The sequence below is a fragment of the Heptranchias perlo genome, chromosome 2, assembly GCF_035084215.1.
Source record: "Heptranchias perlo isolate sHepPer1 chromosome 2, sHepPer1.hap1, whole genome shotgun sequence".
In the NCBI taxonomy this organism is placed as follows: Eukaryota; Metazoa; Chordata; class Chondrichthyes; order Hexanchiformes; family Hexanchidae; genus Heptranchias; species Heptranchias perlo.
Genome location: NC_090326.1, coordinates 38,029,133 through 38,050,856, shown reverse-complemented (window position 1 = coordinate 38,050,856; position 21,724 = coordinate 38,029,133). Strand labels below are relative to the sequence as shown.

Here is a 21,724-nt window from a genome sequence, read left to right as displayed (position 1 = left end):
GATTTTCAAAAAAACTGTTGGATTATAATCTGGTGTTGTAAGATTCCTTACATGAATTAGTGCTGGCATTGTTCCAGGTACATAAACCTTGGGAATGGCTGAAATGTTGCCCCTAGTGCAACAGGGATTCTAGCTAGCTGCCTTGAAATAAGGGATCTTTTTAAAAGTTGTTTATTAAGTAGAGTTCCACATGGATCAGTGCTTGTGTCCCTATTGTTTCTGATGTACACACATCAACAGAATTGTAAGCTTCTTAAATTTGCAGGAGGGTCAGAGGATACAGTTAATGATTTGTAGTAGGATTTAGATCAGTTTTAAAATTGAGTTGACAAAATTGCTAATATTTGCTTTTGTTGTGTGAAGCTCTGTGCCAGGTGCTAATTCGTAAAATGTAAAGTTTACCGTGGTTGCCCGATCTCTTGCTGTAACTGAGATTTTGCTGAAGCTTTAAAATGCACGACATACTTGGAGTACTGTGTTCAGTTTTGGTCCTTTCTCTTTTAAGGATGTGATTTGTTGGGAGAGGGCACAGAGAAGAGCAATACAAAGAAAGTTAAAGTGAGCGGTATAGACAGTATTAACTGGTACAGATAGGTGAACCCAGAACATTACTGCCATAGTAGTGGGAACAGAGCATCTCTCTTCAAATAAATGAAATGTAAATTTAAGTACTTTGTGAACTACCATCGTAACTAGTGAGGGAAATAGGATGTTTCTTTTCATTCAACTTGAGTTTGTGTTTAATAGTTTGTGTCTAATGGTTCATAGCTAATAGTTTGTGTTTCATTGTTTATGTTTAATGGTTTGTATCTGATAGTTTATGTTTAATAGCCTGCTAATGATACCTAAAATATCCTGGGGTAGAATTTCCACCGGGGTTGCCCAATCTCTTGCTGTAACTGAGGTCAGTGGAAACTCCAGAGCAAGAGCATAAACAAGCATTTACGCCTTTTCACCTGGCGAATAACCAGGAAATGATTGGCACCTATGACTTTACACTACTAACCCTAGATTGCATCTCTTTATTACTTGCACCTACCATTCTAAACCCAATGAACTTGGAGAAGTTTGCATCAAATGACCGTGAAAATGAAATGACACCAGTTTGCCTTTGTTTTAACTTTTAATGGGACCAAAGCTTGAGTTATTTAGCAAAATTAGATTTAACCAAACTCTTTAAATTTAAGCCCCTTTTATGTAAAAACAGTTGTTGAATGCCAACCACTAAAAAAAGACTTTTTTTAAATAAGATTTAGTTTTAAGAAACTGTATACATCATTTGAAACAAACTTGTAGACAGTAATTTAAGTTATACAATAACATGCAATTTCAGTATGTACAGATGGCAAAGCCTGGAGCAAATCAAATTAAAGACTCAAATATTTTTTATGGTTATTTACAGTTTTCATACATCAATTTTTTTTTAAATTATACAATACTGGAAGAGCACAGGGGGGAACAGCCACAACATTCACTCCTTTACAAAGACAACTATGTACAGGCACTCAACACTCACATTAATCCATACAGTTTGTTCAGAACCATGTGTGCATGAAAACAATTGGAGTTTAAGCTGGACAGCAAAAACTCTGAGCAGTTTAGCTAATGCACATAGAAAAGAACGGTTTAAACTCCAATCTGAAGGAGCTGAACATCAACAGCATCAGTTTCTAAGTGAGTTGGGTCACAGATTTGGCTCAAATATGGGGGGGGGGGAAACAAAATCTACTGTATGGTAGTATTTGGTTAGTGGGCAATGGCAGTTTAAAGCCAAGCTGAACATTAATGACAACTTTTCCATTCTTTGTAATTCTACTAAGGTCATTGCTAGAGCTTCCTTTTCATTCAATGTAAAAAATGATAGAACAATGAGAATAAATTATTCAAGTTTGTCTTAATGTTCATACCCAAATCCCGACTTTGTAGTCTAGTTAGGTGCAGATTAAGAGCAAAGGCCTCTAGTTGATACAGCCACTGCATCTGAGGTCAAATACAGGACTGGCACGTGTAGGATGAGGTTATTAAAATAACTGAGCATGTATATTCTGGCTGCTGAACTTCAGCATGTTGATCGTACTAGAAAATATTCCATCTGAAGCAGTGCTGTCTGGTAGCTGCAGCCCACTCACAAGTGTTGCCTGGACTGGTATATAGTCACACACATACTTCACTGTACACAACTGAACGGCTCATTTGATTTACACCACCATCCACCTTTTTCTTCCTGTACAAAATGACGCACTCAATATGGGTATAAGTAAAGCGTCTTCCTTGAAAAGTGCAGCCACATGGGTATTATATAATACAGATCAATATCATCAGGTAACTGTGGACACAGGCCCTTTCTTTCAATATCCTACATTAAGTACTTTCTCAAGCTAAAGAGAAACTTGTTTAAAGCTCCCATGTCCAGCCTATTATACTGTACAAAGCTCAACTGTCTTGGGTAAAATAATTCTTGCAAGTTGCTAAAATAGGCTCTGATTGAATATTAGACTCTGCAGCCTCTAGCTCCGTAACCTTAACGCAGTGCTATAAATCAACAATTATCCTTATCCATAGTTTTTTTTAAAGTTAGTAACTTGTAAGTGTAATACATTTATTCTGCTAGACCAGCAAAATGTAAATATGAAGAGGTTTTTTTTTACATACACAGAGCTCAAGAGGCACAATCTGTGTACTGAAGAAACCCCTTCATTTACCAATGCAGGAGCATCTTTAAACAAACCGCAGACAATCTGTTATTTGTGCTCCGTCCAGTCAGAACACGGTTAGGTGCATTACAGCTTGTTACTGATACATCTGTGTCCATTGCTGCTTATTGTTATCCAAAGTGTTATGTGTCTCTTTTAATCTTTACATAGCAGATATATTTATTATAAAACATATAGTGCAGGGTTAGCCCCTTCCAGCAAACCTGCTGAAAGGAGAATATCTATCGGAGATACATTCTCTATCCAGATGTGTAACTGCAACCAATGCCTGATAAACTGGGTGCAATTTAGCCAGCCACTCCCTTGGTGCAGGCTGTCTGAGTTAAGGTCACAAAGCGATAGTGTGGTAAAAGTTCAGTAACAATAACTGAAGAGAAACTATGGAGTTCATTTAGAGAAACAATTGCAGTGTGCTGTCTCAGCTCCATCACACAAGTAATGACATTAAAGAGCACTATTGATTGAGATTTCATCCCTATGCACCATCCAGAGCAATAAATAACGAGAGAGACCAAGACAATGCTGAATGACGGTACTAGAAGTCTAAATATAGCCATCAGCTTATGGATGTGGCACATCTGATCCAATCCCTGGAGGGACATGTTGACTCCTGAAGGTCAGTAGATTGGTAGACAATTGGAAAGTGTCCATTACAGTAAATATCTGATACACAAAGGCAATTAAGAAGAGTTCTGTCCTGGTTGGGTTTAATGGGCACCTGTACAGTCCTAGCACTTCGGTTTTTTGTAAGACTCCCTGTGGTTGTACGCAGTAAACAGCTAGGGCCTGTGAAACCTGAGAAGAATACAGTAAATATTTAATAGGTGGCATTTATCTAGAGTATGAAGACATTGCATTCAGTACGATGTAAAACAGGCTCACCCACCTTGTTAGGTGCCTACTTAATTCATGCACTTCCATTTCAGTGCTCTTGAATTCATTCAGTTCCTTGCGAATAGCAGCCTGAAATTGAAAAAGTATTGGAGTTTTTAAAAACACCGTGGGGTTTAATGTCCTCGCTGCACTATTTTATGTATTCTATCTGACATTCCTATCAAATTCTTGTCTGCGCATTTAGCTCATTTAAAATAAACTCCAAGCAACCCCAAAAGAACAAACTCATGTAACCGTAGTGCACAGGCCAGAAGAGTGCAACACAGACTAGCCCTCCATGTAAATGACATCTTCCTCTATGTCCTCAACCCCTTCAGCTCCCTCCCCAACATTTTCTAACCAATTGGGCCAGCTTTCAGGCTACAAGCTCAATTTCACCAAAAGGGAGAACTTGGCTCTTGTCCAGGGGACCTCGAAACAGATATAACAAGCCAACCACTTTGCAGGGGTGAAGGTGGGTGTCAATTTTTGTCTGATTACGTTCCTGTGAAGCGCCTTGGGACATTTCACCACGTTAAAGGCGCTATATAAATACAAGTTGTTGTTGTTATGCTATTAACAGTTTTACCCAAATTCTCAACCTATAACAAGAAAAACTTGTCCATCTACTAGCCAGCATTTGTTGTGACCTGAACACGATGTGACCTGCTGAGCTTGTCCTTTTGGGGAGGTCAAGTACCGTCACAAAATGAATGTTCTCCCTTGGCTTCTTCACCTCTTCTGGATTATGCTGCTTGCCTTCTGCCTCACCAGTTCCAGGACCTTGACGAGCACGTCTGCGGGCTCCTCTGAGCAGGGAAGCAATCGAGGATGCCACTACTGTGGCTTTAACTCCCCAGTGACATGTGTGGACTAAACTTAACTAAATTTAAACAGTGCTATTGAGTGGCCCAACTCCAGGGAATCACTGCCTAGATTAACCTTCCCACAAAACCTCTGGCTAACTATAAAGGCATAGGTAAAGTTCTGAATCCAAAAAGGCCATTTCCCATCAAAACCTATCCTTCTAGTACTTGCATTTTTGCTTCTATTACCTCGAGTGGTAGATGATTCCAAATATTTCTTATTTTGAATAAAGTAATTTTCCCTGTTATCTACTAAATCTACACTTCACTCATTTCTATTTCTATCGTCTGTTCGACAACCTTGTATATTTTGAAATAATAAAGCTCTACAATTTAATATTTTAAGTACTTCAACAAGGTGCCCTTAGATACCCTCTTTTTAGAGTTCTCTTTAAGGTGGAGATGTGGTGGGGTGGGTCTTCCATCTGCCCCTCCGAATCTGCCTCAACACTGACCCATTTTCCTAATTTGTGCATTGCAGGTTCTCAGTGTGATTCCTGCCACCAAGAGGGAATGTACCAGCGGAAGGGTGGAAAATCCCAGTTATGCCTTGGTGGGGATGTCACTGCAGCATCAGAAGAGGTGTCCCAATAATCGGACCTGATATCACCCTGAACCGGGGCTGAGACTGGGGCCTTCAGCCTCTAAGTGTTTGGGGCTGCTTGGAAGAAGATGCTGCTACAGGGTCTTCTCCCTCGACATGGAGATCTCGAGGCTTTTACCATCACATCCTGGAGCCGACACCACCTTCCAAATGGCAGCCCTGGGAAGCGGCGGTAGACGGAGCGGATGGGAGGAAATTCGTCTGGGAATTCGAGCAGTGCCCCCGTCGCTATTTGCATGTGGCAGGCAGAGAAGGACCAGGGAAATCCCAGTCAGGGCCTTAAGGAGGCGATTGGCCTCACCGCTCGAATTTTCCCTCATTCTCTGCCACAATCCCTCCTCCCACCAGCCCCCTCCCCCTCCCCCTCCCCCACCACGCCCATATCTTTCTTAATAGTTCTTCTCCATTGACTTTGGGATTAATCTTATTGCTCTTTCATAAGATAGAAAGAGATGAGGAAAACCTGATTTCACTAGCTGAATGGCCTGGCTCTAATTTTAAGATTGTACCCCTTTGTTCTGAATTCTCCCACCAGAGGAAATAGCTTCTCTGTGTCTGCTCAACTGAACACTTTTATCATTTTAAACGCCTCAATTAGATCACCTCTCAACCTTCTAAACTCAAGGGAATACAAACCAAATTTATGTAACCTGTCCTCATAATATAACCCTTTAAGCCTTGGTATCATTTTGGTAAATCTGCACTGTACCCCCTCCAATATATATCAATTGATATCCTTCCCGAGGTGCGGTGCACAGAACTGAACGCAATACTCCATTCTGGAGTTATATTCTCAATATTGGTCACTATCTTTTTAAGGCTGAAAAGTCCAAGGGCACTAAATTGGGCCATGTAGCTCCTGTTGTTTTGGCACTAAATGGCCTCTCTGACATCCAAGATGGCGTCTTGGATGCGCACGCGCGTTTCCTGCGTGACGTGCGCCGGACGCCATCTTGGTATAAGAATTTGCACAGGCGCAGATAACAAATGATGGAATCATATAAAGTAGGGAGAAAATGGCTTCAATCAGTGTGCAACGCTGATTTAAAGTGATAGACACCATTTTGGGACTTAATGCTCAACTCAATGTACAGTCTTAACCCCGACTATCTGAATGTGTCTTAGAGTGCCTGGAGGACCCCCCACCGGCGCTATTTAAAGGGACCATGCAGGATTTACAGGTTAGTGGTTGGATTATTGCCTCTGGCTGCCAAGATATTTGTAACTGTTTTTGGAGGTCTCCTAGACTTCAATACTAGGAAACGGGGACATAGTCTAACATTTAGAGCCAGGACGTGCAGGAGTGAAGTTAGGAAATGCTTCTACACGCAAAGGGTGGGAGACGTTTGGAACATTCTTCTGCAGACAGCAGTTGATGCTAGCTCACTTGTGAATGTTAAATCTGAGATTTAAGGCGGGTATATGGAGTTAGGTCACAGGTCCACCATGATCTCATTGAATGGTGGAACAGGCTCAACGGGCTAAATGCCACGGCTACTTGCTGCCTCTTGATATGCACCACCTTCTCCTGCAAGAAAGCGGGACGTGTGTCTGGGTGATGTGCCTGTCATGGTTGAATAGCTCCAGTGTGTGTGGCCTGTGAGTTGTGGGTGGGCGGCTTGAAACAATGGTAATGTGTAAGGGTGAGAGGAAGCATCTGATTGGAAGAGTTGAGTATTGATGGAAAGAGTTTGTTGGTATGTGGGGGATGGGGGTGTAGTGTGTGGTGCAGTTGGTAGGAGACGCCACTTGACAGCTGACCTCACTCACCTTGACCACTCATGTCAGAGCATTGAACTTCTTCCTGCACTGCATCCATGTTCATGATGCTGTGCGACTGGCATTGACTTTGGCCCCTGCTGCCTCCCACTGCCTTTTGAGTATATGTCTGGAGGGCATCTTGCCCCCCCCTGCGGATATAGGATGTCCCTCCTTCTGTTCACCTCTTGCACCTAAGGTCTCTAGTGCATCAGCAGCGAACCTTGGTGCACGCACTCTCGCAGGCCTGGTACCAACTCAGATCGGCAGATTGGTGAGGTCTGGTGTGCAGATTGGAGGATGTGGGATTTAGTAGTGTGCAACCTTTTATTCAATGTTTTAACATAACTCATCAGTGTGTAAACATAGGGATGGGATCTGCATCTGTGTTTTATGTGTGCGATGTCTGATCTCTGTTCAGACTCCATGCAGACAGTAGACTGTTATTTTCATCAAATAACAGGTACCAGCTACCTTTAAGAGATTTCGAAGAAACATCCTCTGTTTAAGAGATTGAGCTCCCTCTGATGGTGGAAAGTGCAAATTGCATTGATTCCACGTGCAAGGCCTGGAAAGGAATGCCAATTGCAGGTAAGTGCTCCCTTGGGTCCAAACTTGTGTCCTGCCTGCACAGGGTCCGTCGGGCGTGAGGTGGTAGGACATCGCGTTACCATCGCCCAAAATGGCAAAATGGACCCCTATTGAATTTTTCCCCCATCCTCTAAGAGATTGGACTCCCCCTGGTGGTGGAAAGTGTGAATTGCATTGATTCCACATGCAAGTTCCGGAATAGAACGCTGATTGCAGGTGAGTTCTCCGGCCGGCCGAAACTTGCATCTTGCCTGCGCAGGGGTCACTGGATGCGGGGTAATAGCGCATCACGCTACCCGCACCCAAAAATGGCCCTTATCCAATTTTCCCCTCCAAGTTTTTTCCAGTTTCCTTGTAACTCAGATCTCTGATACCAGGGATCAGCCTCGTGGCTCTTCTTTGCACTGCCTCCAGGGATTGACTATCTCCCTGTATCTCAGTGGCTTCTCTGACTTGTACTCTATTGTTTGGCTATATCGTGCACCATTCTAATAGCTTTGTTGATTGTTGCTCTGCAGTGACTGAACAAGTTGAGAGTCAAGTTTACTAAAACTTCTGGATCTCTTTCGACTTCATTCTTATCTATTTCCTGGAGTGCGTGTGCACAAGGTACTTTACACTAGTCTGTATAAAATTTCAACTGCTATTGTTCTGCCCACTTACATATTTTGTGTAATTCAGTTTGTAGTTCCTGAGCTGCCTTGTCAGATTCAGCTGCCCCTCTAAGTTTCTTACTGTCTCTGAATTTACCTAATTTGCATTAAGATTATGAATCCATATGTTAATGTAAATTAGAAACAGCAGGGGTCCTAACGCCAACCCCATGGGCCTCCAATTCAGCGTCTACTTCCATCCTGACAATAGCATCTCTAACATGTACCTGCTCACCCAGTCAATTTCTTATCCATTCCCAGGTTTTACCTGAATCTCCACTTTAAGCGAAAGTAGCCTCTCGGGAGATGCTTTGTTTGAATAATTTTTGGAAGTCATGTTATAGGGCTTTCCACAGTCCACCAGTGATATCACTGTCTCAAAAAAAAAGTTAAGGAGGTGGGTCAGGCAGAACCTTCCCCTTCTGAATCCGCGTTGGTTACTGTTTACTAGGTCACTGTACAGCTAATCCCCAAGTTTACTCCTGATAATCAGTACCATTATTTTACGCAGCATCGAGTTAAGGATAATGGGTCTATAATTACCTGGATCAGTTTTATCATTTGGGAAAATGGCACTACATTTGCCTGTTTCTGATTTATTGGAATCTCCTAGAGTTCATCAAGTTCCTTATAGTGACTCTCAACACCTCACACATCTCGTTCCCACCTCTCTTAGTACCCTGGACCTATCCCTAATTATATATTTGTTTTGTGCCCTTTAGGCATGTCTAGGACTTCCATCTCATTCATGTTGCTGTTTGCTTGGATTATCCCGATTTAAGAAGGGCACGTTGCTCATGTTTTCTCTCGCAAATAGTTGGGAGGAAATGATCATTTACTATATTAACAATCTTATGCTCAGGCCTGTTGGCATGTTTTAGAGGATTCACCTCTTTTTGACTGCCCTCTTACTGTTTTAGTAGTGAAAGAAGTTCTTCATGTTATGTTCCGCATGGAATGCTTACCACGGTGGAGAGGCTGGGAAGTCTGGCACAATTTGCTTGTTCTGGGTTGGGGGCCAGATTCACCCTCCCTCCAGAAAAAGAGTTAAAAGTGCCCCCAGGATCCCCCTTTTGTCCTTCTGATGGCTGAAGATGCAAGAACTCCTGATGTAGGGAGTCTCAACCTCTGGCATTGGCCCCTCTTGCAATGATGGCCTTGTTTGGGATGGATTGAGGCTTCACCCCCAGCAGGCCAACCATGAAGCTCCTGGGGCTGGGACCTGCTGTAACTGGGCCCTGGCCTAATTTGTGGCAGGAGTGCACAAAAGGACTGCAGCTTTTCAGCCCCATTGTTCCTCGTCCTTGTATATCTTTTTTGTGGAAAAAAGGCGACTGAAATATGGGCTGAGTTTCCGCAGGGCTTCTTCTGCTCATTGCTGTAACTGCAGAAGAGCCACTGGAAAAATGAGCAGGGTAACCCCCCCACCCCCCAGTATGATCTGACTAGAACATTGTAAAGCCTCAGCATACTTTCTCTACACTACTGCTCTGGCTCTATTCTCCAGCATTCTATTAACTTCTTTAATTCTTTTGCACGTTGTCTGGAGAAGTGATGTGTGTCTACTCCCATATTCTTTTCCAAGTCTCGCTCAATTCTATCCAACTCTGATAAATGCATGCTGGCTGAACTGCAATCAAACAGGCAGGTACTCTATTGCACATGTTCTGGTCACGTTCTCATTTTGAGCCTTTTTCGACAAAGATTTGAGAGGTTACCAGGGCTGTGACAGGTTTTACCTTCCCCTGGATGTCATCCTATGCGTGTTTGGCCTGCACTGAACTGAACAATCCTCCACAACCTGCAGACTTGCCCGGTTCTCACTTTTAGTGGCGAGTAGGTGCAACAGAACAAATTAACTGTGAGGCAGGTACCAGACTGACTGAGTGTTACACGGGCTGTGCATGCGACTGGGGAAGCATCATGACATATGGACATCCTTTCTGGAGATGAATGGACCTTGGGGCCATGGTTTGATCAAGGATACCCCAGCTCCCCCCTCCACCCATCAGCACCTCAAAGGAAAGAAAGTTCCTGCATTTATATAGCACCTTTCACGACCTCAGGATGTCCCAGAGTGCTTTACAGCCAATGAAGTACTTTTGAAGTGTAGTCACTGTTATAATGTAGAAGCTGGACGCTACCAAAACCCATTCAGTTGTTGGCACAATGCTCTGGAAGTTGTCTTAAGGATGCCCTTAGAATGGAGTCAGTAGCCAGAAGGAACTGTGAGCTATAATAAGTGGCTAAAAGCTGTGAATGCCTGCGAGAACAAGGCATTATCACAGAATGATGAAAAGCATTTATCATCAAGGTCGCAGGCCAGAGATGGCTCAGAAGAAGGAGATAAACTTGAGATAAACTTATAAGTGGAGTTGAGGTTGAAGCTCAGCCATGATCTGATTGAATGGTGGAGCAGGCTCGAGGGGCTGTATGGCCTAATCCTGCTCCTATTTCTTATGTTCTTATAACTCCTTAACTGACAAACGAATACTAGTTCTTTGTTATGACATATCTAGGTCAGAACTGGAGGTTACAAAAAGGGCACTAACATGGCTGTTTGAGATGACTGACACCAAAAGAGGTGAACCGTGCTGACACACGTGTCACTCAGATCGGTTACATAAATGAAGGGGTTTTCTTTGAAAATCTAGGGTATACAAGAGGCTGTTATGAAAAACCTTCAAGGAGGCTCATAACCCTGACATCTCAGAAGCCAATACCATCGTCCTAGATTCTAGAAAGGTCCCAGCGGATTGGAAGGTAGCAAATGTAACCCCGCCATTCAAGAAAGTAGGGAGAGAGAAAACAGGGAACTACAGGCGTGACATCAGTCGTCGGGAAAATGCTGGAATCCATTATTAAGGATGTGGTAACAGGGCACTTAGAAAATCATAATATGATTAGGCAGAGTCAACACTGTTTTATGAAAGGGAAATCATGTTTGACAAATCTATTGGAGTTCTTTGAGGATGTAACTAGTAGGATAGATAAAGGGGAACCAGTAGATGTAGTACTTTTGGTATTCAATAAGGTGCCACATAAAAGGTTGTTACACAGGGTAAGAGCTCATGGGGTTGGGGGTAATATATTAGCATGGATAGAGGATTGGTTAACAGATGGAAAACAGAGAGTAGGGATAAACGGGTCATTTTCAGGTTGGCAGGCTGTAACTAGTGGGGTGCCGCAAGGATCGGTGCTTGGGCCTCAGCTATTTACAATCTATATTAATGACTTAGATGAAGTGACCGAGTGTAATGTATCCAAGTTTGCTGATGATACAAAACTAGGTGGGAAAGTAAGCTGTGAGGAGGACACAGAGTCTGCGAAGGGATATAGACAGGTTAAGTGAGTGGGCAAGAAAGTGGCAGATGGAGTATAATGTGGGGAAATGTGAGGTTATTCACTTTGGTAGGAAGGACAGAAAAATAGAATCTTTTTTAAATGGTGAGAAACTATTAAATGTTGGTGTTCAGAGAGACTTGGGTGTCCTCGTAGAAGAAACACAAAAAGTTAGCATGCAGGTACAGTAAATAATTAGGAAGGCAAATGGCATGTTGGCCTTTATTGCAAGGGGGTTGGAGTACAAGAGTAAGGAAATTTTACTACAATTGTACAGGGCTTTGGTGAGACCTTACCTGGAATACTGTGTTCAGTTTTGGTCTCCTTATCTAAAGAAGGATATACTTTCCTTAGAGGTGGTGCAACGAAGGTTCACTAAATTGATTCCTGGGATGAGAGGGTTGTCCTATGAGGAGAGATTGAGTAGAATGGGCCTATACTCTCTGGAGTTTAGAAGAATGAGAGGTGATCTCATTGAAACATATAAGATTCTGAGGGGCATCACAGGCTAGAGGCTGAGAGGTTGTTTCCCCTGGCCGGAGAGTCTAGAACTAGAGGGCATGGTCGCAGTTTAAGGGATCAGCCATTTAAGACTGAGATGAGAAGGAATTTCTTCTCTTAGAGGATTGTGAATCTTTGGAATTATCTACCCCAGAGAACTGTGGATGCTGAGATGTTGAGTATATTCCAGGCTGAGATAGATAGATTTCTGGACTCTAGGGGAATCAAGGGATATGGGGATTGGGCGGGAAATTGGAGTTTAGGTCAAAGATCAGCCATGATCTTATTGAATGGAGGAGCAGGGTTGAGGGGCCGTATGTCCTACTCCTGCTCCTATTTTTTATGTTCTTAATGTACAGCACAGGAACAGGCCATTCTGCCCAATAGGTCCATGCCAGGTTTGTCCCATATCCAGGAGTCCCTGTATTAAGCTTCTGGAGAAGTGTAGGCCTGGCATCCATCATTGGAATTGGGCATCTAAAATGTCAAGGCTTTGCATAAGTCCTCACTGAAGGTAGATGCTTATTGTACAGCTAATGAGAAACTCGAGATCTGTGATTACAGGTGCTGGAAGGTGTTACCTAAAGGCCAAGCATGAGAGTTTTGCACCTACCATAATTGGATTGCAGAGAGAAAAGCAATTGCTTCTAAAAGTCTGAGTCTCAAACCAGTAGAACTACGATTCAATGGGTATAGCGTATGTTTATGCGATGATCAGGAGGATATGATTCATTCACCCCATGCCTTGGTTCTGCCAACCTGAAAAGAGCCCTCTGCGGTAAGTGGTATTTCTCATTAAGGTGAGTGAGTATGTACTCCACTTCAGGTAACAAGAAATTTACCTGTGTGAATTTCTCAGTAGTTTGGTTTGGTAATGGGTTTCTGCGCATGTCAGACATCCAACTGGTCAAAACAACATTCTCAATACTTGTACCATTCCAATATTTCTGAATGTTTGTCCCTGACATCTTACTTTGTCAGCAGCTGTTAGCCTTGTCCATGGCTTGTCTGCACGTCTGTCATAATCCTGGGCCTCAGCCACCTCCACATAGTCACTGAAACGGATAAGGATTTTTCTCTCCCTCAGCTCCTCCACAGTAGGCCTTTGGCTAAGCTAGAAAAAACAAAAATTGAGATTGAAAAAGATTTAGAAGACAATTTGTTACCTTTTCTGTTACTAGTAGATAGAGGTGGCTCAGACAGGCCCCCATTTAGTCACTTCGAACAGTATAGGGTTACTTGCAGGTCAGTAATCTTACCGACATATGGATAGTCAGGTCACATTTCAGGGTAGGCATTTCTACCCATTAACTCTGATACATGGCAATGATGGCAAAGAGCTTCACCTGCCATCAGCACAAGTCAGAAATTCAAGTACACACTGCCTACGAGGACGGCGAGGAAAACGGTGGGCAGTGCACGTCTGAATTTTCCGCTTTACACTGATGTGGGAAAGGGTCCCTCCTGACAGCACAGAGCCATAATATTACCACCATAGTGATTTGTTTCTCAAAAATAATTCTTTGTTAGATGTGAATTAGTGCAGCGTTTCATAAGTCTTACAGTCCTGGACTTAATTCAGAATTCACCTCCAGCCCTATAGACCGACCGGTACATTGTACTTTTGTTTTGCTCTGTTGCTGATCCTGAGGGCTGGAGGCTGCTGTAATACTTGGGTATTTTACTGCTTCATCTCTGATGGGCCAATTTTAAGAATGCGCCCCTGACATGGACCATGGAACGCAAAGTGGGAAATCACAGGCCTGTTCCCCATGATTTTCTATAGGTCTCTTCAGGCAAAAAGATGCAAAGCCGCACTTGGGATGTTAACTATTACATAGAATTACATAGAATTTATAGCACGGAAACAGGCCATTCGGCCCAACTGGTCTATGCCGGTGTTTATGCTCCATATGAGCCTCCTCTCATCCTACTTCATCTAACCCTATCAGCATATCCTTCTATTCCTTTCTCCCTCATGTGTTTATCTAACTTCCTCTTAAATGCATCTATGCTAATCGCCTCAACTACTCCATGTGGTAGCAAGTTCCACATTCTAACCACTCTCTGGGTGAAGACGTTTCTCCTCAATTCCCTATTGGATTTATTAGTGACTATCTTATATTTATGCCCCTTAGTTTTGAAATCCCAAGTGGAAACATCTTCTTTCCGTCAACCCTATCAAACCCCTTCATAATCTTAAAGACCACCAGCAGGTCATCTCTCAGCCTTCTCTTTTCTAGAGAGAAGATCTCCAACCTGTTCAGCCTTTCCTGATAGTTATAACGTCGCAGTTCTGCTATCATCCATGTAAATCTTTTTTGCATTTTCTCCAGTGCCTCTATATCCTTTTGTTATATGGAGTCCAGAACTGTACAGAGTAGTTGAAGTGTGGTCTAACCAAGGTTCGATACAAGTTTAACATAACTTCCATGCTTTTCAATTCTATTCCTATAGAAATGAACCCCAGTGCTTTCTATACCATCCATATTAATGACTTAGATGAAGGGACCAAATGTCATGTATCCAAGTTTGCTGACGATACAAAGCTAGGTGGGAAAGTGAGCTGTGAGGAGGACACAAAGAGCTCAATTTTAAAATCAAATTACGGGTGCGTTGGGAGCTGCGAAAATGGCGAAAATCCCGAGCAGGTTTGGAAGCCAGCTCCAACCCACCGACTTACGAGTTCCCCACAGCCGCACCTGTGTGCGCGTGTGCTTCCTGAATCCGGAAGTCCCGCCATCAATTAAAGCCGGCGGGATGATAGTTAAAGAACCAAATGTACCTCATTGAGGTACTTAAGGCACTTTACTTCTGATGTAGTAGATGGTTGAAACGATTTAAAACTTAACTGGGTGGCTTTCCCACGGCTTTGGATTCACGTGAAGGGCCGGATCAGGCAAAAATAAACTAAATAAATTAAATAAAAAACCATTGCATAAAGTTTAAAAAACAAAATAAACCTACCTTTCCAACCTGCTCCGATGTCTCCCTCTCAACCTCCGATGTCTCCCTCTCTGATATCCCTCTCCGATCTCCCCCCCCACCAATGTCCCACTCCGATCTCCCCCCCCCCCCCCCCCCCGCCACCAATGTCCCTCTTCGATCTCTTCCTCTCCCACCCAATCTTCCCCTCACCCCCCCGAATCTTCCCCTCTCCCCACCCACCGATCGTCAGCGTCCTCCACTCTCTGTTCCAGCACTGGCTGACGTCTCGGTCTCTTTCTCTCCCCCTGCCCCGACCCTCGGCGTTGCAGCTCCTGTCGGCAGTCAGACTGTCAATCAGGCTGGCTGCCGGGTGCAAGACCCAGAAACAACTTTAATCACCATCAATTACATCGCGATCGGGTCAGAAAAGGTACGTTTTTTAAAAATTTGGGTTTGCCACGCGCACCTTTACCCCCCCACCCGCTGCCAACCCGCCACCATTTCAAAATTGAGCCCAAAGAGTGTGCAAAGGGATATAGACAGGTTAGGTGAGTGGGCAAGAAGGTGACAGAATGAGTATAATGTGGGGAAATGTGAGGTTAATTCACTTTGGTAGAACAGAATATTTTTTAAATGGTAAAAAACTATTAAATGTTGGTGTGCAGAGAGACTTGGGTGTCCTGGTACAAGAAACACAAGATGTTAGTGTGCAGGTACAGCAAGCAATTAAGAAGGCTATGCAAGGGGGTTGGAGTATAAGAGTAAGGAAGTCTTACTACAATTGTACAGGGCTTTGGTGAGACCTCACCTGGAGTACTGTGTACAGTTTTGGTCTCCTTATCAAAGGAAGGATATACTTGCCTTAGAGGCGGTGCAATGAAGGTTCACTAGATTGATTCGTGGAATGAGAGGGTTGTCCTATGAGGAGAGGTTGAGTAGAATGGGCCTATAATCTCTGGAGTTTAGAAGAATGAGAGGTGATCTCATTGAAACATATAAGATTCTGAGGGGGCTTCATATGGTAGAGGCTGAGAGGTTGTTTCCCCTGAGAGTCTAGAACAAGAGGGTATAGTTGCAGGATAAGGGGTCGGCCACTTAAGACTGAGATGAGGAGGAATTTCTTCACTCAGAGGGTTGTGAATCTTTGGAATTCTCTACCCCAGAGGGCTATGGATGCTGAGTCATTGAGTATATTCAAGGCTTAGAAAGATAGATTTTTTGACTCTAGGGAAATCAAGGGAAATGGGGATCAGGCAGGAAAGTGGAGTTCAGGTTGAAGATCGGCCATAGTCTGAATGAATGGCAGAGCAGGCTCGAGGGGCCATGTGGCCTACTCCTGCTCCTATTTCTTATGTTCTTTGTTTGTATTTTTTATGGCCTTATTAACTTGCATTGCTACTTTTAATGATTTGTGAATGCGCGCCCCTAGATCCCTTTGCTCCTCTACCCCATTGAGACTCGTATTTTCCAAGTAGTATGCGGCCTCCTTATTCTTCCTACCAACGTACACCACCTCACATTTATCTATATTGAAATTCATTTGCATTCCCATTCTGCAAGTTTATTAACGTTTTCCTGTATTTTGTCGCAGTCTTCTTCAGTATTAACTATAGCTCCCAATTTGGTGTCATCTGCAAATTTTGAAATTGTACTTCCAATTCTTGAGTCCAAATCGTTTATGTAAATGGTGAACCGCCATGGTCCCAGCACCATCCCTGTGGAACACCACTTCCCGCCTTCCGCCACTTATAAGTAATTTGATGTGTCTTCCTTCTTCTGTATGTTATTCTATTTGTAAATAAATCTATTAGTTCTCGCCTATAGACTTTGGTCTGACGGTGTGGTCTTTACCACCTTTCAAAGAAGACAGGAGAACCTGGTGGGCAACCATGATCTTTGGATGGAAAATCATGCGGGTTCTGTTACCCGTGTGCAATCTGCCCCGTCAGATTTTCCTTTTTTGCGCTCCTCCTAGGTGCTGTTTAACACCCAGGCAGTAACGATGATAATCTACCCCAATAGCTCTGAAGCAGTTCTCATTAAATTAATTAGACTTTGATGGCTCCCCTGTTTTTTTCTAAAATGCTTTGCTTACATTTTAGTGTTTAAATAACAAGCAGAATTAAATGAGAAAATTAGGGTCAGAAATCGACATTAATATAAAATAACACAAATTTTTGTTTTCCTCAATGGAATTTAACCCATTTTTCATGCTGGTTTGGAAGCATCTCCTTATATTAACAATAACAGTACAAAAAGGGCCCCCATGTTATTGATCCACAAAGACATCACTTACGCAGCCCTGTGCCGCACTATGATGGCGTAAGTTTTATGATTTACTCCTGGTGCAAAGCTTCACTGAAGGGAGCTTAATTTGGGTGGAGATCAGTGCACTTGATTCCCAGCCTGCACATGTTTATAATGCTAAAATTAAGGACAATGCCACATTCCTCAATATTATTAGGTCATCACATTGATTGCATTTAACTCTACAAATTAAGTTATTTTTGTCCCAATTTAATAAGAGTTCTGACAAGAATCAGACACTTGCTTTGCACAAGTTTATGTAGCAGCTAGTTTCTCAACTGACATAATATGGCAGCACTGCATGGAGTTTTCTGTTTAGCCTGTTTTTGGCAGTTCTTGGACCCAAGTCTCCCTGAAACTCCCGAGTGGTGCCCACAAGCATTTAAAGTGTAGACTCACATTACACTTTTTGTGCAATAAATAAATAATTTGCATGCTGAACACTTCCCTCATTTTTCACATTTTGGAAATGCTGAATGTCAACATTTTACTGGAGCAAACTTTAAAATATTTTAGATGATGATGACACAATCAAAATCCACAGACCAATTATTAATTGCACATTAAAATAAAACAGATTATAATTTCAGATTCCCCGTGCACTTGTTTAGTCCCGTGATTATGATTGAGTGGCAATTAGATATAAAATAGAACACTGGCTGGAGAGTATTGCAAAGCATTAACAGATCGAGTGCTTCAGCTGGTATAATAAAACCACCAAAGTGAAGCTTTACCAATTTATTTAATGTCATCTGAACCCATGGTGTGTTAGGTGAACTTGGGAATGTACAGGGCTGGAAGAGACTTTTGCAATCCAGTTCTACAGTATGAAAACCACATAGTATACTCTAACGGCTGAATTTTCCAAGTATGTACTGCCAGCATAGAACCTCGTCCGCCAGTTGCGCATATAGGGAAATGGTGAGTAAGCAGCCCGCAATTTTCCATCCATTAACATCCAATTATCCTTTAAGTCTCATATTCATCAATTGCTTTGTTTGTCAAAAAAAACAGCCAACTCCCTCTTGAATTTACTGACAGTATCTATCTCCCTGAGTACCCTGTTCCACGCATTCATGTGCTCTGTGTGAAGTACTTAAATTTAAATTGTCTGTTAATCTCCTCTTTACTCAGCTGGAGTCTGTGCCCCTTGTGAAATATGTGATTATCTAAAATCATCCATCCATTTGCCGCAGTCTCAGGTAAGATGTCTGTGTCGCTGGGTAGCAGTGGGTTTTTCTAAAAATAAACTTGCTTCGCTCTGATCAGATGACTTTCCTCGAATGCTAGTTATTTTTATGGGCTTGATATCCCCCAGCAGCAGCTTTGATCAACTGCTGGTGGTACCAACTGGTCTGTCCATCTTAATAGTCTCTGTAACAGGCAGCATTCCCACACTGGGCCATAGGGGCCTGATGGAGAAGGCACGCCCTTGGTTTTAATAACTTTTTCTAAATGTAAAAGATAATTTTATTTAATATGGTATTATTTTCATTTAATCACATGGAGCTAAGAATTATATACTTTATGCCATTCATTTTATATTATTACATATACTATAATTCCACTTTATATATTATTATATAATTTAGAGTATTTCACTTTAATAAACTTGATTTTACAAATTGTGTTGGTTGGAATAAATTTGCATCAAATTCCATTAAGTAGAATTTCCTGCTAAATGTAATGTCAATGAAGGCCGAAAGAATGAAATAGAGGAATAAAATAAATATAGTCTAGGTGCACAAAATCAATGCCAAATATTCCCACTACACTTTAGGCAATTTATAACTAAATAATGGACAGTGAACACAAATTGATCTTTTTTAATATAAATCTGCTATCAGAGGCTTTTCTGCAATGTACTGTCAGGAAATTACAAATATGATACTGTGTGTGTGATTGTTACTGACATGTTTTACAGCGGCATGTAGAATCAGAATGTTGCAGAAATTACAGCACAGAAAGAGGCCATTCGATCAAACGTGCTTATGTCAGTGCTAGTTCTTCAGCTGCAGTCATCATATGAAATCCCATTTCCCTGCCCTTTCCCTGTATGATTTTATATTCTTTCTTTTCCAGTATTTATATCAACCTTGTAGTTCACCTATATTATAAAAATAGATAAACTAGGGTTTGACTTACTGGGCTGCATCAATGCTGCCTTTAGGTTTGCCCAATGTGTAATTTTACAGTGTCTAATTTCACAAATTCAACAATACATAAGATCAGTCACAGGAGCTATTGAACAGCTTTGGAATGTCACTTTACAAAGCGATTCCACATCACTGAATCAGGATCTCTGCAGGATTTTACTTTTATCTCTTTATGTTCTGCACCCAGGCTTTACATCCTGGATTACTGGCAGCAGCAGCAATATGATACACTCCGAGCTCCCAGCGAATAACTGAACACAACACATAATCCTTCATCCCCAAGGTGTGCAGCAGGGATGTCAACTGACCCTTTGTGATTGATCTTTTCTTGCTCACGCTGAGCCACAGTGGGACTCTCTTTCTCAATCTCTTATGTAGCCCATTCTTTTCATAGGTTTAAGAGCTATTGAACAATTAATCGCCTCTGTACTTAATTGTTTTTGTTATTAATGCATATCACGGATAGTAACAGTAATATGTTTATTTTTGTACAATTTAGCTTGCTGTTTTTTTGACATTTAACTTAAATTTAAGAACGTGTCTGGACTGAACCACTGAAGAAACTGCTCGAGTATGATACTGTGAAATTTTCCACAAAGTGTATGGGGTCGTTGTGCAGGTCCACATGGCTGATGGGAGCTTTGCCTGAAGCCAATGCACATTGAAAGGTTGCACAATTTTCTTACTGAGGCTCCCTGCTGGCAGTGTGACCTCATAAAATCTTTAATTTAATTAAAAGAGTTAGACTGGAATTACTGAAGAGCACTTGTTCAAATCTTTCCTTCAATCTGTGCAGTTGAATGTTGATAGCAAAGTAGAAAAGAACGTAAAAATTAAAGAAGTGTTTGTCAGTATTACTCAGTGGAACATCACCCTTCATACCGTTAATAACACTGCCTCTGTTATGTTCATTGCTTCTGCACCATCTGATCCAAATTAAATCACCAACACTTACCTTTCGTGTCAGCCGTCTTTTAATTTCTCGCTTTTCCTCTTCTTCTTCTTGCTCATTTCTTGCTAAAGAGAGGAATCAATAAATTGTCTTCATCATGTGCAAAACGCATTGGCTGAAATACTGCAGATCTGATACGTAAGTTAAACAAAAATCAATTAATATTAGAAATAGGAACAGGAGTAGGCCATTAAGTCCCCTGAACCTGCTCCGCCATTCGATCAGGTCATGGCTGATCTTTGACCTCAACTCCACTTTCCTGCCCGATCCCCATATCCCTTGATTTCCCTAGAGTCCAAAAATCTACCGATCTCAGCCTTGAATATACTCAACGACTCAGCATCCACAGCCCTCTGGGGTAGAGGATTCCAAAGATTCACAACCCTCTGAGTGAAGAAATTCCTCCTCATGTCAGACTTGAACGGCCGACCCCATATCCTGAGACTATGCCCCCTAGTTCTAGACTCTCCAGCCAGGGGAAACAATCTCTCAGCCTCTATCCTGTCAAGCCCCCTCATAATGTTGTGTGTTTCAATGAGATCACCTCTCATTCTTCTAAACTCCAGAGAGTATAGGTCCAATCTATTCAATCTCTCTTCATTGGACAACCCTCTCATCCCAGGGATTGATCTAGTGAACCTTCATTGCACAATATTAATCTCTTCTTTTCAAAAGCTGTCATCTATCAGTGTGTTTCAACCCTCGGGATTTCCTGCTGTCTCATGGACTTTAGGGCAACCGATATAAAATGATAGATGTCTGTTTATGCTCAGTCAAGGCACAGTGGTCAATCTTACCCTTCAACAGACTAACATGTCCATTCCAACCTCCACATTCACATGGTGGGGTCTGAAGATTGAGGCATGGGCAGTCTATGCATATTTCAAAAAATCCAAATAACCTCATTCAGCTTGAGGCATGCAGAGCAGTGTAAAGTCCACATCCAAACCACTATACCCAGTGTTGCATCAGCTATCTTTCACAACACACATATGTGAAAGTTGGAATGGTGAGCTGTTAGTTATAAAGCAGCAGTGTTGAAGTTGTATGTGAAACTGGCTGTCTTAGGAAACATGGACAGTTTCTGCTAAACGCTTCACTAAATTCACCTACAAATGTTATGATTGAATCAGAATGCGAATGAATGGAAAACTAAACTGGGACTTTATGCTTAATCAGCAATATATAGTATTTATTTAAGTCAAGGGTGTCCTAACTGTGGCCTATAGGCTATTGTAGACTCTGAGCTCTGGCAATCTGGCCCTCAAAGGCTGGACTTTTAATGAAAGCTCGTCAATCACATACGGAATCGAGACCCTTTCCTGCTGCAGATGATGAGAGGAAAAAATCTGCAGATGTGGTTCAGAACAAGTCTATTATATATGAGGGGTAGAGAAAACCATGCGTGTGGCACCAAGCTCTTAAAGGGACAGACAAGTTACAATGATAATTTAACTGTATTAATAAACTGTTTTAATA

The 21,724-nt window shown here is 42.2% G+C and overlaps 1 protein-coding gene and 1 long non-coding RNA gene across 5 annotated transcripts in view; one reads left to right on the top strand and one right to left on the bottom strand.

Annotated features, from left to right (window-relative positions):
- Positions 1–1,115: 1,115 nt before the first annotated feature.
- LOC137337421 (phosphatase and actin regulator 1-like) overlaps positions 1,116–21,724 on the bottom strand; it is a 413,191-nt gene continuing 392,582 nt past the window's right edge. For all 4 annotated transcript variants that reach the window (XM_068001737.1, XM_068001738.1, XM_068001739.1 and 1 more), the window contains 4 exons: positions 20,249–20,310; positions 12,876–13,016; positions 3,601–3,677; positions 1,116–3,509 (listed from right to left, as the gene is read on the bottom strand). In XM_068001737.1, the coding sequence (XP_067857838.1) occupies positions 3,494–3,509; positions 3,601–3,677; positions 12,876–13,016; positions 20,249–20,310 (296 nt within the window). In that variant the 3' untranslated portion in view covers positions 1,116–3,493. The remainder of the gene's footprint in view (positions 3,510–3,600; positions 3,678–12,875; positions 13,017–20,248; positions 20,311–21,724) is intronic.
- On the top strand, positions 12,167–20,213 carry LOC137337483 (uncharacterized). Its single transcript, XR_010966606.1, has 3 exons — positions 12,167–12,680; positions 18,272–18,339; positions 19,481–20,213. It is a non-coding gene; the product is annotated as an uncharacterized lncRNA (long non-coding RNA).